The sequence below is a fragment of the Nestor notabilis genome, unplaced genomic scaffold (genome assembly GCF_000696875.1).
Source record: "Nestor notabilis isolate BGI_N333 unplaced genomic scaffold, ASM69687v1 scaffold10065, whole genome shotgun sequence".
Lineage (NCBI taxonomy): Eukaryota > Metazoa > Chordata > Aves > Psittaciformes > Psittacidae > Nestor > Nestor notabilis.
This window is the reverse complement of record NW_009930722.1, coordinates 13410-30070: the sequence shown is the minus strand read 5'-3', so window position 1 is coordinate 30070 and position 16661 is coordinate 13410. Positions and strand designations below refer to the sequence as shown.

Sequence of the window (16661 nt, the reverse complement as noted above, 5' to 3'; positions counted from 1 at the left end):
AGGAATGACACATCCCAGCTTTCACCCAGGCACCTCTAGCACTGCAGGACTATAATCCTGCTGGTTCCACAGACGGGGATCCACAGGACGGAGCCACACGCTGCTGATGCTAATGCCAGGCACTGCCTGGCTGCACAGTGCCATGGTCGTGTGTCCTGCCATATGCTTGGAGAAACAGGAGACCAGAGCTTGATACGGGCTTGCTGAAGCTCTGCTTGTGTCTACGAGGACCTCCCAGAGCTGCAGGTGCTGACACACGTGGCTTTACACCTTACACCAACTGGGTGCAGTGTTGGGAGCAGCAAAGAGCATCCTTCACAGCCCTGCAGCGAAGCCGAGTGGGTTGGGGAAGTGCATTATTTCACCTTTGAATCCACAGCCCTTGGAGTGTAACAGCGTTATTGGCGCTCCCCTGGGATCCAGTGCACATTAGGAGTGTTGGCTGAAGCCCTCGGCTTCCTCCCCATGGCAGAAAATGGCCTGGTAACCTGCTCTTGAAGAACATTTTGTGACAAGGGAGCTGCGCTTGCACAACAACTCGCCTCTCGAGTGCCTTAGATGGCTCAGATATCTCTGCTTCCCTGGCTTTCAGGAAAGCATAAACATCTCGCAGGTATCTCCATTCCATCTGAAATACCTCCAAGCCACAGAGAAGAAAAGATTTATTGCATAAACAACGGTGAGTTTTCCTGCTTGGAGCTGATCTGCTGCGGGAGGTGCTTATGCTGCCCTGCCCAGACCTCGCTGGAAGCTCCAGTTCTTGCTCTTTTCTATGAGTTAGAGAACTCCTGCAGACAGCTCCCTTGTCCTCTCCAAGAGGTGAATGGACAACCCTCACCCATGCTTCACATGGCAGCAAGTGCCCTCTGTATTAGACACTGGAGAATCCACAGTGGGACTAAGTCTTGGGATAAACCTTCATCCAAACCTGGCTATTCTTGGCTCTGCTCTTCACTCAAATACATGTTTTCTGTCCCAAAAAGGAGGTGTAAAGCTGAAAATGCTAATTCTAAGAGTTCTCTTGGGGAACCCTTTAAAAGAAGCCAAAGGATAAGAAGGAATAAATCTTACTTCTAGTATCGGGACTAATCTTGTTGCTCAGTTGAGGTTTTCTGCTCACTGCCTGGATAAATGGATGTGCCGGCGTTTTTGTCCCCATCCATGGGAGCCACAGGTTGCCAGGACGCTTGGGGAAACAAAGCAGATGGGGATGAGGATATGGATGCTTTTGGGAAGGGATCAGCTGGGAATTGGAGCACCTGCAGCGTTAGTTTGGCTCTAGGGACCTTCCCACCCTGAATGTCCTGATCCTTACGGACTGTGGGACCAGACAGGTCGCTCACCCTCCAAGTAACTGCCTTTGTAACCACTGCAGGATGAGTGTTAGAGGTTCCTGCTACAGGGAGCTGCAGAGCATTGAGGGAGCAGGTTAAGATGGGCTTTAGCTCCAGGCTGGTTTGTGCAGCAAAGCTCTTGCTGTGGTGTAAACTGAGTCATAGTTTTAATTACATGTCACTAATGTCACAGGAAAGTCTTTTCTCTGTCCCACTCCCAGCTGCAGAACAGGCAGAGCCGAGGATAACATGTTCCCAAAAGCAAGGTGGCCACCAGGAGAAGTTCTGTTCTCCCATCATCACATTGCACCAAAAGGACATTCACCCAGAGCACCGTGTGTGAAAATTCAACGCCTTTTCCAGCATTTCAGGCCAAATCCTAAATCCCTCTTAAAGCAGAACTTCTGCTGGCTCTCGCAGTGTTTGTTGTTCCTGTTCTAGCTGAAGCAGAAGGATTAAAGCAGCCCTGATCTCCTTCACTGACTTCACTGAATTGAGCTTGAGTGCAGGCCAGGAACCGGGCCAGGCATTAGGAGAAGGACCTGCAAGTTCAGTCCTGAATGTTTGCCCAGGGTCTTAGTCAAGGTAAATCATGAGACTCTGTTTGGTGGAGCCGGGTGATGGGAACCATCAGGAACAGGACACGTTTCCTGTGGCCATGTGAAACCTGACATGCGTGAAGACCACGAAGCCTTCCACCCCATCATGGTCTCTGTGTAGGGGGTTCATTCTTTCTCCCTGTGGGTTGCAGGGAAGTATATACAGGTATATAGGAAAATATCACTTTTCTTTGGTTAACAACATGTTAGTGAGACCCAGACTGTCCACAACCAGGAGCCGTGGTTTCTGCCAAGTCAGAGAGACTTGGTAGGCAAGATATGGACGATCCCATCATACCATGAGGTCAGAGACAGGGCTGAGTTAGGTGATGACCTTCCTTTAATCATGCCTTAAGGGGTTAGGAAAGGAGAACATTCTTTCCTTGTTTGAGCGCTGAAGTTCAAGGCCAGGGCAAGGAATATTTTACATCAACCTTTCTAGGAAAACAATCCATGTTTTTCCTCTTGGATCCATGAAAAGAAGTTGAAACTGGATGCTCTTGAGGTCCTTTCCAACCCAAACCATTCCGTGTTTCTAACCAAACAAAGCCCGACACCAGGATATCCAGATAAACCAGCACATTTTGAGGCAAGATAGACCCCGTGGCCTTACCAGCTCTTGGAAGTTCTTTGCTACTTACCCAGGTGTGAATATTACCTTAGTTAAAACCAACCAGATTGCACCATCATCCTCAGGTGACGGAGCTGAGCAGGAGACCTCAGCTTCACCCTCGCTGGATGCCCAGTGCTGTGTTTGCCAAACAGATCACATTTAATGAGCCAAACTTCCCAGCGGGTGTAAAGTGGGGGCATGGCTTTGACATCAGTGCGGTGGCATTGATGGAGAGCATCCAGTGGCCTTCCCACCGGGTTCCTCATTCTTATGTAAATCAGAAGTAATGGAGCTGAAGGCCAGGAAGAAAAAGTGTCTGGGCTGGATCCAAGTGTCTTTCTCGAGGTAATTCTCCTGGATTTAGGAGTTTAAAAGCTGGGTTAGATACTACCAGGGATTGGTGCTGCCAGTGGCTCTAGAAACAACATCCCCTGTCCCCTCCTGCCCTGTCTTCTGCAGCCCCATGGATCTGAGATGTTCATCACATAAGGCATTGCAGAGCTGTTGCAATACCCGTGTTATCTCCCCATCAGTGCTGTGGGTACCAGCTTGTTGACTGCTCACCTGTGCTGCAGGACTTCTTTGGCTGCTATCTCCTGATCTTGGCCGGGAGGGAGGCAGGAGTGTGTCTGGCAACCTTACCTTTGAGAGGCTGTTACCGCAGTGTAGACGAGGCCCTCAATGCCATGGGTTAGTGGTGGCCTTGGCAGTGCTGGGGAATGGTTGGACTGGATGATCTTAGAGGTCTTTTCCAACCTCTTTTCCATGCTGTGGCCTGAGCATGGAGCTGGGATCTGAGCATGGAGCCGGGATCTGAGCATGGACCCTCGGGAAGCTGGTGGCTCAGGGGTTCTTCAACTCAAGACTCCACTTCAGCCCGACCCTAAAGACGAGAACTTGGCACGTGCAGTGTCACCAGCAGCCCAGAGCCGTTGTGTGGCCATGAGGAGGTGCCGCCCGCCCCATAGCTCTTGGTGTCACTGGGCACTCCCAGACATGGTTCCAGTGCCCAAAGGCCCGTGGGGCTTGTGCAGAACCAGTTGAACGATAAACACCAGGTTGGGTTCCCACCCTAGATGGGCTCCAGGGAGGAAGTTCTGCAGCACTGAACAGGAGGCTTGGCCCAGAGACATGAGGGCAAGAACGGGTCTGTGGCGTGGGCACCCACCAACTGCCCTCTGCCCAAAATTACCCTTACAGGGACTTGGATGCTGGCTTGGAAACCATGACTCAGCTGTAATAGCATCAGGAACAACGTTAGGACCTTGGTGGGAGTTCCCAGAAGGTCCCCTCCACCAAGCTAAAAGCTGCTTTGATGATGGTCATTTTCACATCGGACAGAGCCTTTATGTTTTTCATTGCTTCAGGAAGCTCTTCCCACTCCAGATGGAGATTGAAGTTGAATTTGGGAAGGTGGGAAAAGCAAGGAAAGGAGCAGATCGCTTCGATAGATGGGATACATGGTCTGGTGTGAGGCATCCGTCATGGCAGGGGGTTGGAACTGGATATCTTAAGGTCCTTTCCAACCCAAACCATTCTATGACTCTATGATACCACCCATGAAAAGACCTCAAGAGCCTTCAGAATTGGCCCTTTCCACTGTGCTGGATTTTGCAGAGGTTTCCTTTGGTCCATGGGATCAACATATTCTGGAAAGGGCCAGGACAGGCTCCAGAACTGCTCCTAAATCTTACCCTTTCACATAAGGAGAAGGTACAACCTACTGCTTTTATATTTTGGGATGGGCCATTTTCCTTCCTCCTTCTATCATTCTGAACTGTCTGTCCAGCTCCTCCAGTTCCAACCCCCAGGGACACCTTCCACTAGAGGAGGTTGCTCCAAGCCCCTGTGTCCAACCTGGCCAAAATGGGTGAGTTTGAGGACATGAAGTTCCTTTCAGCCTGGCACCAATTCCCAACCTGTCAGAGTCACATGTGCAGGGATGTGGTGGGAAAGATGGGTTTTGAGGAAGGAGTCTCGCTGGTTACTCTGGAGCTATGCGAAGGAGGAAGCGTGAAGGTGTTTGCTTGCGCAGGGACGTAGGCGAGGAAGGAGGATGTTGTGTGCTTGGAGAATAGGGGACACATTACAAGCGATTCCTGGGGTGTCATTCTGCCACATGGGAAAAGTTCCAACCCCTGCCATGGGCAGGGACACCTTCCACTAGAGCAGGTTGCTCCAAGCCCCTGTGTCCAACCTGGCCTTGAACACTGCCAGGGATGGGGCAGCCACAGGTTCTGTGTTGTACCCGTTCCAGTGTCCCATCACTCTCACAGGGAAGAACTTCTTCCTTAGATCTAACCTGAACTTCCCCTGTTTCAGTTTGAACCCATCACCCCTTGTCCTATCGCTCCAGTCCCTGATGAAGGTCCCTCTGCAGCATCCTTGTAGTCCCCTTCAGCCCCTGGAAGCTGCTCTGAGGTCTCCAGCAGCTTCTCTTCTCCAGGCTGAACACCCCAATGTTCTCAGCCTGTCTTTGTATGGGAGCTGCTCCAGCCCCTGCTCATCCTCGTGGCCTCCTCTGGACTTGCTCCAACAGCTCCATGTCCTTATGTTGAGGAAACCAGAGCTGCACCCAGTGCTGCAAGTGGGGGCTCCCCAGAGCGCAGCAGAGGGGCAGGATCCCCTCCCTGAGCTGCTGCTCATGCTCTGGGGGTGCACCCAGCACACACACACAGGAGAGCTCTTCCTCTCCATCTCATCTAGACCTTGGATGATCTCAAGGTCCTTTCCATCCCTAACCACCCTTCGGTGACTGCCCGGGTGCTGGTGTCTGGCTGCAGCAGCACCACCAGGGTCACTCCTTGGGGAGGCTCAGAGGGATTCTTCACATTCCTGTGCTCATCCCTGGCTTGTGTTATATAAAGTTCCTTCCTACAATATTAAAGACGTAGCTGCACAGTGGCATGAAGGTGTCACTCCAAGTGTCACCCAAACCTGTTCTGTCCCCCCCCGGCTCCCTGTGGGGCAGGGTTCCGTACTTATGCAATTCCTCTCATTTCACAGCATCCTGCACACGCTGGTGCTGAGAACACGTTCTTCTGGCAGCGAGGAGTGAAACGTCTCCTGAGCAGCTCAGCAGCGTAATCCCGGGGAGTGCCTCCTCCCCGCTCGGCTGCTTGGAGTACACACGTGTGGGGTGGTTGTTCTCTGCAGGCACCACACGTTCTGCTTCTGGTTAGTTTTTCACCCCAGCGCTGGGACCCTGTTCCCTGAGATCCACCAAATTCACAGCTCAGGAGGCCCTGAACCAAACCAGGGTGAATTCCTCCAAGAACCCAAATCCTGGCACTTTCTCAGCCCCACATGTGGGCAAACAGCTCAAGAGACGCACTGAATGGTCCCCAATAACTGCCCATCGCTGGGGTTTGGGCCCTCTCCAGTTAAAATGCCTTTCTGAGGCTTAAAGAGAACTGAGCTGGGTGCAGCTTAAAGGAGTTTCTTCAGGCAGTGGAATGCTGAGGGTCTAAAGAGGGTGATGGAGGGTTGGGGGTTGGTTTGGGGTGGTTTTAGCTCAAGCACCAGTGTTGGCTCTCAAGGCTTGAGCTAGAGATTGACACTGCAGAGACTAGTGAGGAGAACATCCCACCCCAAATAGTTCTGGCTTGTCCATCTCCTTGTATTGCATGGTCAGGGCTTGGAGCAACCTGCTCCAGTGGAAGGTGTCCCTGCCCATGGCAGGGGTTGGGACTGGAGGAGCTTAAAGGTCCCTTCCAAACCAAACCATTTCATGATTCTATGAGGCACTTAAGGACATGGATTAGTGGTGACTTGGCTGTGCTGGGTTAACGGCTGGACTTGATGATCTCTTAAAGGTCTTTTCCACCCCAAATGATTCCATGATTCCAAGGGGAAGTTCTCTCTGCTCTTCAGGAGCAGCTTGGGAAGGAAGGAGGATATTTCAGCTGAAGGGCTCTGCATGAAGGCAGGAAGGTCCAAGCTGACCAGGAGATGCTGGCTCTTGGGAGCAGGTCTCCACTTCTCATAGGAGCCCATTTGGGGCTCATGGAGCTGGGGAACTCCGTGCCTGGGCTGCTGGCAGGATGGAGATGAGGGTTGGGCTTTGCTCCTCTAGGAATGCCCATGGAATAAGGCCATTTCTATTCCTTTTATCCTTAACACCTCCTCATGCGTGCCCTGATGTTTGCAGCTTTCATGCTGATCTCCAGCCCAGGGACCGAGCCTGGTGGTAGGATTTAGCATGAATAATCCATGAATAACTCAGCAGCCTTAAGCCCGGGGTAAATGCCTCACTTTTTAGATGGAGTTTGGATTTCAAGCCCATGGCAGAGCATTGGGGGCCAGTGGAGGGGTTGAGACACAAACCATCCCCCTGGGGATGGGGGAAAGCAGCTTTGCAGAGGTCTCCCGGCTGTGCCACCGTGTCTGTTGATGCAGCAGATCCCTTAATTATCCCATCAGGTTTCCTTTACCTTGTTTTTAACGTGATTGAGTGTGCAGCAAAGTTGCTTTAATCCCTGTGAAATCCCTGCTGGATTTGGCAGGGTGAGGCCTTGGCAGAGGTTTTCACTATTGACTTTGCAGAGGACGGAAGGTGTTTGTGTGCAGGAGAACGTGGCTGCTCCGTCCCGATGCTGAGCTGGACCACGTGGATGGTCGAGGGGCTGGATGGGGGATGTTGAGTGGTGGTTGTGTGTGAGCATCACAGTCTGGACCCTGACTCCTGAGTGCACTTATCCTCCCATTGCATCTGTTAGGTGAGGCCAGAGGAGGCCCCGGAGCTGCTGCGAGGGCTGGAGCAGCTCTGCTCTGGAGCCAGGCTGAGAGAGCTGGGCTGGGGCAGCTGGAGAAGAGAAGGCTCCTGAAGGGGACACCTTAGAGCAGCTCCAGGGCCTAAAGGGGCTCCAGGAGACCTGGAGAGGGGCTTTGGACAAGGGATGTAGGGACAGTACACGGGGAATGGCTTGAACCTGCCAGAGGGGAGACTGAGATGAGCTCTGAGGCAGAAGCTCTTCCCTGGGAGGGTGCTGAGGCGCTGGCACAGGGTGCCCAGAGAAGCTGTGGCTGCCCCATCCCTGGCAGTGTTCAAGGCCAGGTTGGACACAAGGGCTTGGAGCAACCTGCTCTAGTGGAAGGTGTCCCTGCCCATGGCAGAGGGGTGGGACTGGATGAGCTTTAAGGTCCCTTCATCCCAAACCATTCCAAGATTCCATGATTTAATTACATACTTGGTACATTTAAGAGCTTCCAGCACAAACAGGGAAGCAAGGAGCCAGGCTTGGAGCAGCTGCTTTGGTGGAGAAGGATGGTCCCTGCAAGGGCTGAAGGGTTCTGCTTTTCAGTGCTATGAGCTGGGCAGCATCATCCTTGTCTTCTCCATGGCAGAGATGAGGCTCCCCTCAAGCCTTGCTGCCCATGGGCTCTCCCAGCTCATTTTCCTGGCTGGGAAAGACTTGATGGTTTCTCAGAGCCCCCGAAAACATTCCCTGTTGGTGTTGCATTTATTTGGGGCGAGGGAAGACTGAGATACCCTCTGGAAGCTCATGGGTTGAGCATGGGCCTTGTAGACAACGGGGTGGTGGAGGGGGTTGTTTTGTGGTAGGCAATGCCATCTGCTTTGCTTTGCTGAGGGTTTTCCTCTTCCAGACCCCGTATTTCAGCTCTTTGCTGCAGCTTCAACCTGGAATGTAGCATGTGGGGTCCTGTGTTATCCCACCAAAGAACCTGGCTTCCCTTTGTGCTTCTTCCCTTGTTGATGCTCAGGGCTGGATGTTGGGCTCCCCCTTTAGCCTCCTTCATGGGCTTGAACGGATAATGCTGCTTCACTGCTGGGGCTTCAGGGTGCTCCTGGTCCCTTTAGCCCCTATTCATGGGCTGCAGATGATGAGCTAAGGCAATGGGTGTCTCCTCTCACCCAAATGCCATGTGTCACCTGCAGTTTCAGTTCCCAAGCCCTTGACCCCTCAGCTCATGCGGTGCTTGAAGGGGCACCACGAGCCCAGCCCAGCTTCCTTGGCTTCAGTTTCTGTCCCTGGCTGGGGACCTGCCCAGTTTTACGCCTCTGCTCAGCCCCGAGCGGAACGAAAGCCCTTGAGGAGCTTGTGGTTCCCTTCCCTGAGCCTGAATAACCCTGACAAGTTTTTGCAGCCCCTGTGCACTTGAATAGCTGGGGCTGGGCTGCGCCGGTGCCAGCTCTGCATTGCCTGGCTGCATTCTTTCATTTCCAGCTCATGCTTCCCTCTTAACCCGTCCATTGCCTCTGCTCTGCAGGAGCTGAGCACGGGGATGGGCTTTCCAACCTCCTTCCCTCGCAGGCTGTTCTCTAGGGCTCTCCTTAGGGAGCCTAAAATGCAGCCAGGCCCCTTTTTCATGCTTTGGTGCTGGGGCTTCATGGTGCTCGTGGTCCCTTTAGCCCCTTCTTCATGGGCTCGAACTGACAACACTGCTTCAGTGCTGGGGCTTCATGGTGCTCGTGGTCCCTTTAGCCCCTTCTTCATGGGCTTGAATTGATAAGAGTGAGCAGATAAGCTGATTTAGTTCGTGTACCTGTATTACAGACCTGGGAATCTCATTTGAGGTGTGATGTTTGTGGCGTGACAAGCACTAAAGGGCTTGGAGGGGCTGGGGAAGGAGCAGAGGGAGTATGTGGAGAGCTGGGATACAGGGACACAGCTGCAGCCTGAGTGTGGTCCCAGAACGATGCTTTCCGCTGGTGGGAACCCAGGGCAAGGCTCTGCTGACAGCTCTCATCCATCACGAGCCTGTCTCTCCATGTGTTTAGGTAGAGGGTGTGCTGTGTTTGTACTGCCTCTTCCTCTATCCTGGGCAGATTTTCTGCCCATACGAAGCACTTCACTGTGTAAAGAGACGTTTCTCCCCCTCCCACCTTCTGCCTGTGGTGCAAGAGGAGATGTCTCCACCTCTCTGTGTCCTCGAGGCTCCAGTCCCTGCCCTAGACACTGTCATGGGGGGAAAAACCTCATTCACATTGTGCTTCTTCCCTTGGACATGCTCTGGACTGGGTGCTGGACTCCCCCTTTAGCCTCCTTCATGGCCTTGAACTGATAACACTACTTCAGCGCTGGGGCTTCATGGTGCTTATGGTCTGATGGGTGCCCTGGGACCCCCCAACCCCTCCCTATACCCCCAGCTGTGGCTGCATCACTCCAGAGAGGACAAGGCATGTGGGGCAAATGAGCCTTATCCTCTCTATCCCCCTCCATGCAAAGCCTGGGAGGGGATCCAGGGCTTTGTGCAGTTCCTCCCTCCTGCTCTCATGTTATGAAGTTGGGCTCAGGCCTTTCCTCTGCCCCACAGGAGCCTCCAGCCCCACAGAACAGCCCTTGTCCTGTGCCCAGCTCATGCAGTGGCACAAGGGATGCTGCAGCAAATCATCCTTCCCATCTCCCTCCCTTTTGCCATCCCAGCCCCGAGTCCAGCATCCCCGGGGCTGCTGCTTCCCACGCCGCATCCCTGCATCCTCCCCATCACTCCCGCTGGACACTCACTCCCGTTTTAGCCGTTTCTATCCCGGCTTCCCCTGTGCTGCCGGCTGGGAATGGTACAGTCCCTCCCTCTGTGGATGTTGCTAGAAGGTGAAGGCATCAGCGCAGGCTGCGGAGGCTGCGGTGGCTGCAGCAGCCCCGAGACATCCCTGGAGAGGGGTGGAAAGGACTCGACGAGGAGGCTCAAGCTCAGCTCCGGCCCTTTCCCAGCTCCTGCTGCTCCGGCAGCACCGCTAGTGAGGAGCCATGACCCAGGGGAAGGTAGGTGGGAGGCCAGCGCTGGGTGATGATTCCTGCTCGAATGTTATTGCATGTTGAGAGGGGGAAAGTGGGTTGGAGGGAGGGGATAAAGGAGTAGAACCACTGTGGAGAGAGGAGCTGGGCACCAGTGCCCGGCACCAGTGCCCAGCCCAGTGCCATGGGGGGGTTCCAGCGGGGGGGCTGTCATTATGGGGCTGGGGGCTGCTTGTCCTGGGGCTGCGTGTGCAGCTCAGCTCCTGCTGTTGGACCTGTGGCTGTTCACCCATCCCAATATCCCAATAGCAGGGAGCTCACGGGGTGCTTGTGTTTCCCACCCGTGCCCCCCACAACCAGCACTTGGCACTTGCCCTCAGCACCTCATTCCTGGTCCAGGGAGCTCTGGTTTTGGGGTTCTCTGATGCTCTGAGCCCAGGGGATGGGGGCAGTTCGTGCCTCCAGCACAGTGCACCGTTGCCATGACAACGATGCTGGAGGCTGCCTGGATGCAGCAGCACCATCCCTCCTGCATCTCCTTGGGTACCTCTGGGGGGTCTTGCATGATACTGGCCACCCTCTACCCAAGGGTATGTAATGAAGGATGGGGTGAGGATGGTCCCTATGGGCTGGCAGAGGAGGTGGCACCATTAATCCTGACGCAGCTGGATCTGCTCCTGCTGCACATCCCTGTTACCCTGTGCCTGGCACATCTTTGGTTTAAGCCCTTCTTACAGGGACTGTGCTTTCTGTTGCAGTGCTGGTCAGTCTGTCTCCTTCATTTTGGGCTTCTCCTGGTTCCAGCCCCACATCCCTGTGATCCATGGGGATGCTGACACTGAGGTACCCCCTTTAGCAGCAAGGGTGGGAAACAGGCTCAGGTCTGACAAAGATCTCGAAGGTTAAATGGGTAACGCTGCCAAGGAGAAGCAGGTTCTCAGGTAGCCTCTTTGAGGATCCTCTTTGCTTGGGTTACATGGTCTGAGGGATGCCAAGGTCCCTCAGCTGCATCTTCATGTTACGGCGAGCAGCAAGGCTGAGCCTCCGGATGGACAGCAAGGAACAAGCTAGAAGATGATGTTGGGGGACCAAACCAGAGCAGTTGCTGGGGGCTGTGAGTGGAGACGAAGGAGTTCAGGGCGTTTGACCCAGTAACTAAAGCTCTTTGTGAAGGGAAATTTAGACAGAAGGAGGCTGAAAAGCAGAGAATTCTCTGGATGTTTTCCAGTGTCACACGTGAGCTGGAGGCACCAAGAGGACCCTGGGCAAGGCTGTATCTGCCTCTGACCTAGATGCTTGTATTTTCCATCCCCCTTAACACATCCCATGTTTTCCCCATCAGGTGCAGGGATGGTCCATTGAGTTGCTGAGGGTCCTTCCAATGGAGGACCCCCCAGACCTCAATCCGTGCCCCATTGGGTCACCCATAGGGTGGTTTCTGTGCTGGTTTCATGGTCTAACCCCCCCTTTCCTCCTGTGCAGCTCTCGGTGAATAACAAACCCCCCGGCTCCGAGGGGCAGGGGGAGAAGAAGGACAATGCCTCAGCCCCACCAGCGCCTCCGAGCTATGAAGAGGCGACAGCAGGAGAAGGGATGAAGTCGGGTGCTTACCCTCCTCCTCCATCAGTCCCGCTGCACCCCAGCTGGGCTTACGTGGACCCCAGTAAGTCCTTGTGTATCTGTACTTGGGGGTGCAGTGATTCCCCCTATGGGCTTGTAGAGAAGAGGGGATCCAGGGATGCAGTGCCTGGGTTGGTCCATGGTAGAGCTCACCCTAGAGCTGTAGCTCTGAGCCATGGAAGTCTATATCTATATGTAAAAGCCATTTCATCCACCACTAGACCGCGCTGAGGTGGGACTAAGCTCCAGTTCTCTGCTCTCCGTCCCAGTGCTGGGATGGGAATAAGCCCCTCTCCCAGCCTGCTCCCAGGGCTTGGAGCCGTGCTCCTGGCTCTGCAGGCAGCAGCTCCTGCTCTCCAGCTCTTGCTCCAACCCGGTTTGATAGAAGCTGCTGAGCTGGCAGGATCAGTGTGGTCCATCAGTGATGCTCTGAGCTGTGCTCGGAGGCTGAAGCAGCTCCACTCGAGGGCTGAATTGTTCCAGTGCGAGGCCAATTCCTCAGCAAACAAACAGCTTTTCTTCCCTGGGAGCTCTCTGCGGCTCCTGCTTGGTCATGACACGTGGACAAAGGCTCCTCTGTGCCCTGTGCAGGGGAAGGGTTGTGTAGCCCCAGTTGGGATGATGCAGGAGCCACCGCCAGCAAGTCTGCTGGGGTGGCCGAGTGCTTGGTCAGCACAGCTTGAGCTGGAGGGACCGGGTTTAGTGTCCCTTGAGCCCAATCTCCCTGCTCAATCCTCTTCCTCTGCTGTGCTTTGCCTGCCTGTTCCATCCAGTGAGGATGGAGATGCTTAGGGAAGGGGACAGAGCAAGTGAGACCCCTCCGAGACATGTGCACTTGCACACACTGGTGGTTTCGGAGCTGCTCATCCCTGTTTGGTTCAGGAGCCAGAAACAGGGGGAGACAGAACCTCCCAGCTTGCTGCTTCCTTACTGATGGATTAGGATGGGTCAAGCCCAAATGGCTTAAGGATGCTGGGATTTGGGGTATCCTGGGGTACTTGTTCAGGTGATGTGTCACCTCTTGTCCCCTCCCTGACAACCTGGCAGGATTCCCTGATCCCTGCTGGTGTTTTCTTCCGATTCCATGTTCTTCCCCCCTTTCCCTGTCCTCAGCCGTGCTACAGGCTCCTGTTCCAGGGTCTGGAAGTCCAACAGCTTATATGGGACTGGAAGCAACTGGGGAGAACTGGTGTGTGTTCGGGGATCGCAGCACACACTGTGTTGCTGCCTTGGCTGTGGCCGCGGATGGGAGGTGATGGGTGCCAGGGAGGAGGACACCCTCCATTCCTCCGAGGCATTTAGGTGTCTGTTATGGTGTTTAGATGCCTTGATGGCTCTGACAAAAGAGGTATTGAGGTGTCCTGGGGATATGGCCCTGGGGTACTCTCAGCCTGCGTGGTGATGACAGGTCTCACAGTAATGAAGGGAGGATGCACTGCCTGAGATTCATGTCCACTGGGGCATAGAAGGAGGCACAAGAGACTGATTAAGCACAAGAAGAGCACAAGAGCTTTATTTCCTGCTGTAGGATGAGGCTTCTGCAATAAGAGCAACCACTAAAACAGCAAATCCAGGAGCAAAGCCCTTGGGTTTGGCTTTCCTGGTGCCTGCAGCCTGTATCCTGAGCCTGAGAGGGTCCTTCCTCCTCCTGCCTGAAGGATATGAGCATCACTGAGCTGCAGAGCTTTGGGAAGGAGGGGAGGCATCTGTCAAACAGGGAGGGACATGAACATAGAGCTGGTGTAATCACCTAAACCTTCCTTCTATAGGAACCCAGGTAGGGAGAACTTCGGTAACATGGAAGGGGATGTTTGCAGGAGAAGCAAATAGCAGAGGGCGATGATGCACTGAGACAATGAGGGTTCAGTATTTGCTTTAGAGATCCTTGAGCATGAGGTTCAGGAGATGGAAAAGGCCAACTCATATCATTTGAGCAGCTGATCTCAGCAGGGAGAAGCTGCTGCTTTGGGTCTCTCTTGCAGCCCCTGTCCTGCAGCATCCACACTTCATCCATCAGCAGAGGCTCCCCAGTGTTCCCCTCCATCCCCCTTCAGGCTGCAGAGCAAAGTGATGCTCCACGGTCCAGCCTTTCTCCTTGCCCACCTGCAGGGCACCTCCAGCAACAGGAGCTTGTATTGCAGAGCCTGCAGCAGGACAGGGTTGTGTGGGGCGATGCTTTGGGATCAGGTAGTCACTGGTGGTGTTTCCCCCTTGTTTGGGCTTGCTGTTAACTGGTTCCCTGCATGGAAATGGGATGCAGGGAAGGAGCAGCTGGTTGTCAGGAGCTTCCCTTTGAGGTGAGGGCACAAGATGCAGACAGAGTCTGAGCTCTTAAAGCAGGGAGGGAATCCTCGGGATGGGAGCTCCTGAGGTGCTGAGTCACGGCTCCGCTGGGAGATGCTTTCATATTCAGTGAAAGCTGAGCAAGGATCCCACAGGAGCCCTCTCATTGCCACGGGAGATCCGGTGTCACCAGGAGTTAACCCTGTCCTCCTCACCGGGCTGGAGTTCACAGTGTGGCTTCCCCTCTGCTCTCCGAGATGGTCCAAATGGGATGCAGGGATGGGGAGGGAGCTGGGGGCATCCCAGGGGGGCAACAAGAAAACCTTGGAATGTGGGGCTCCCGAGCACTCCCTGAGGTCAGGTTATTGCAGCCGGGGAGGGAGCTGGGTGCTGGGACCTCACCTGTGGCTTCTGCTCCAGGCACGAGCCCGAGCTATGGCAGCGGTGGGTACCCAGGGGACACGGAGATGCTCACCACCTTCAGCTGGGACGACAGGAGCGTGCGCAGGGTCTTCATCAGGAAGGTAAGGGGCTGGATCTCAGCTTTCCCTCTGGAAGCGGGAGACCCTTGGAGGGACCCGGCTGCAGTGGTTTGGCTGGCTGGGAAGCAGAGTCTGCGGATCACCCAGGGGCTTCCTCTCATTGCAGGTTTATGCCATCCTGATGGTCCAGCTCTTGGTCACTGTTGTTATTGTGGCTTTCTTCACCTTCTGGTAGGTGTCTTAGGATGCTTTGTCCTGTGTGTGACCTGCTCCTCATGACCTGTCACCTGGGGGGGTTCCATAGAGACCTGCAGCTTTGCCACATGTTCCAATGGGAAACCAAACCTGAGGGAACCCTGAGAGCTCCTTTCCCGATGTCCTGTGTATCCTGGGTGCTCTCCCGAGCCAAGAGGCCTCGAGTGTGAACTGCTGGGCTCTTCCTTAGGGGAGTTCTCCCAGATCCCAGCTGTACCTGGGCTTTGGGATGGGGTTTCCTCCCATTGCAGGAGCAGATCCCCCCGCTGGGGTGATGAGCACTTGGGCTCACGTTGTCAGCAGGATAAATAATGAATCCCCATCAGCAGGAGGGTTTCACCTCCTTCATTTCGCTCTCAGTGGCCGTTCCCAAGCTCAAGTGTACAACTGATAACAGTGGGGCCACCTTATGACCTGACAGCTTGAGTTTCCTTCCAGATGGGGAGATCCACATGTTGGGGGGGGTTTGTGTGTGGTTTTGCTCCACATCCCCTGTGCTGCGTCACCCCACGTGTGTTCCCAGCTTGAAGTCAGCAGCAGCCAGTGCAGCCCTTGGCTTTTCTGATGCTTCCTGCTCACAACCTGCTCCCTCTTGTCTTGCAGCGAGCCGGTCAAGGGGTACATCCAGACCCACTCTGCCTGGTACTGGGCTTCCTAGTGAGTATCTCTGTCTTTTTCTATGGCCACACATGGTCCCAGCAGCTCTGGATGGGGCCGTGGTGCTGGGGATGTATCTTGCATGTGAAGAATTGCACCAGTGTGAGTGCAGGGGGAGGTGAGGAAGTTCTTGGATAACTCTGAGGTGAGGAGATGGAAAATCTCACTGGAACGAGTGTGAGACACGGGAGATGCTGCTCCAAACGCTTCCAGGAAGGGGGCCCTGCAAAGCAGGCTCAAAGGAAATACAGAGTGTTTCCTGCAGAGCAAACTGGGGAGCTGGCAGGGAAACAGTGCAGAAACCCAGATGTGAGACCCTGGAGGCTTCGTCTCAGGAGTCTCCCTTTGAAAGCAAGGAGATTGCCTGGTTTTACATCACTTGCCTTGATACGCACCAGAAGCGAAGAAGGGTGCAGGCGATGAAGGGGGGTGTGGATGTGGGTGTGTTTGGAGGCGTCAGGGTGTTTCTGGCCGTGTTTAACAGGGCTGTTGTGCCTGGGACTCCTCATGGAGCCACTCTCTGTATCCAGAGCACAGGATGCTATCCCTTAGCCAAGCCTGGCCCCAGAGCTCAGCCTGGAGCTGCTGTTGGTTCATATGAGTTGTGCTGGTTTCCTGGATGCCACTTGTGTTGCTGCTGCTCATGAAGCATCAGTGATGGGATTGTCTGAACTTGGTTTAATGTGTTCACACCCAAAGCATGAAGCGTGTCCAGAGCCGGAGATGAGACACCACTTATATAACTGAGAAGAGGCCCAGAATAGCAGCAATGAAAGGGAACTGGCACCAACACGCCTCTTTGGCCTCAAGGGAAACTGTGTGCTCCTCCTTGGCCACTTGGTAGATGGGAGAAGCAGCGTTGCCCTGTAGGGAGACAACACTGAGTTCTGCTCAGGTCTGTGCTTCAACCCTTGAGTTCATCTCTTGCAGCTTCCTGGCCAGTAGCATTTACCTCTTCCTGTCTTTCAGTGTGATCATGGAATCCCAGACTGGTTTGGTTTGGAAGGGACCTTAAAGCTCCTCCAGCCCCAACCCCTGCCCTGGGCAGGGACACCTTCCACTAGAGCAGGTTGCTCCAAGCCCCTGTGTCCAACCTGGCCTTGAACACTGCCAGGGAT

General features: G+C 54.4%; 1 protein-coding gene across 1 annotated transcript in view; it reads left to right on the top strand.

Annotated features, from left to right (window-relative positions):
• The first annotated feature begins 10258 nt into the window (after positions 1–10258).
• Positions 10259–16661, top strand: part of FAIM2 (Fas apoptotic inhibitory molecule 2) — a 13919-nt gene continuing 7516 nt past the window's right edge. The window contains exons 1-5 of the mRNA XM_010015546.1: positions 10259–10273; positions 11729–11909; positions 14570–14673; positions 14798–14862; positions 15490–15543. Coding sequence (XP_010013848.1) covers positions 10259–10273; positions 11729–11909; positions 14570–14673; positions 14798–14862; positions 15490–15543 — 419 coding nt within the window. The remainder of the gene's footprint in view (positions 10274–11728; positions 11910–14569; positions 14674–14797; positions 14863–15489; positions 15544–16661) is intronic.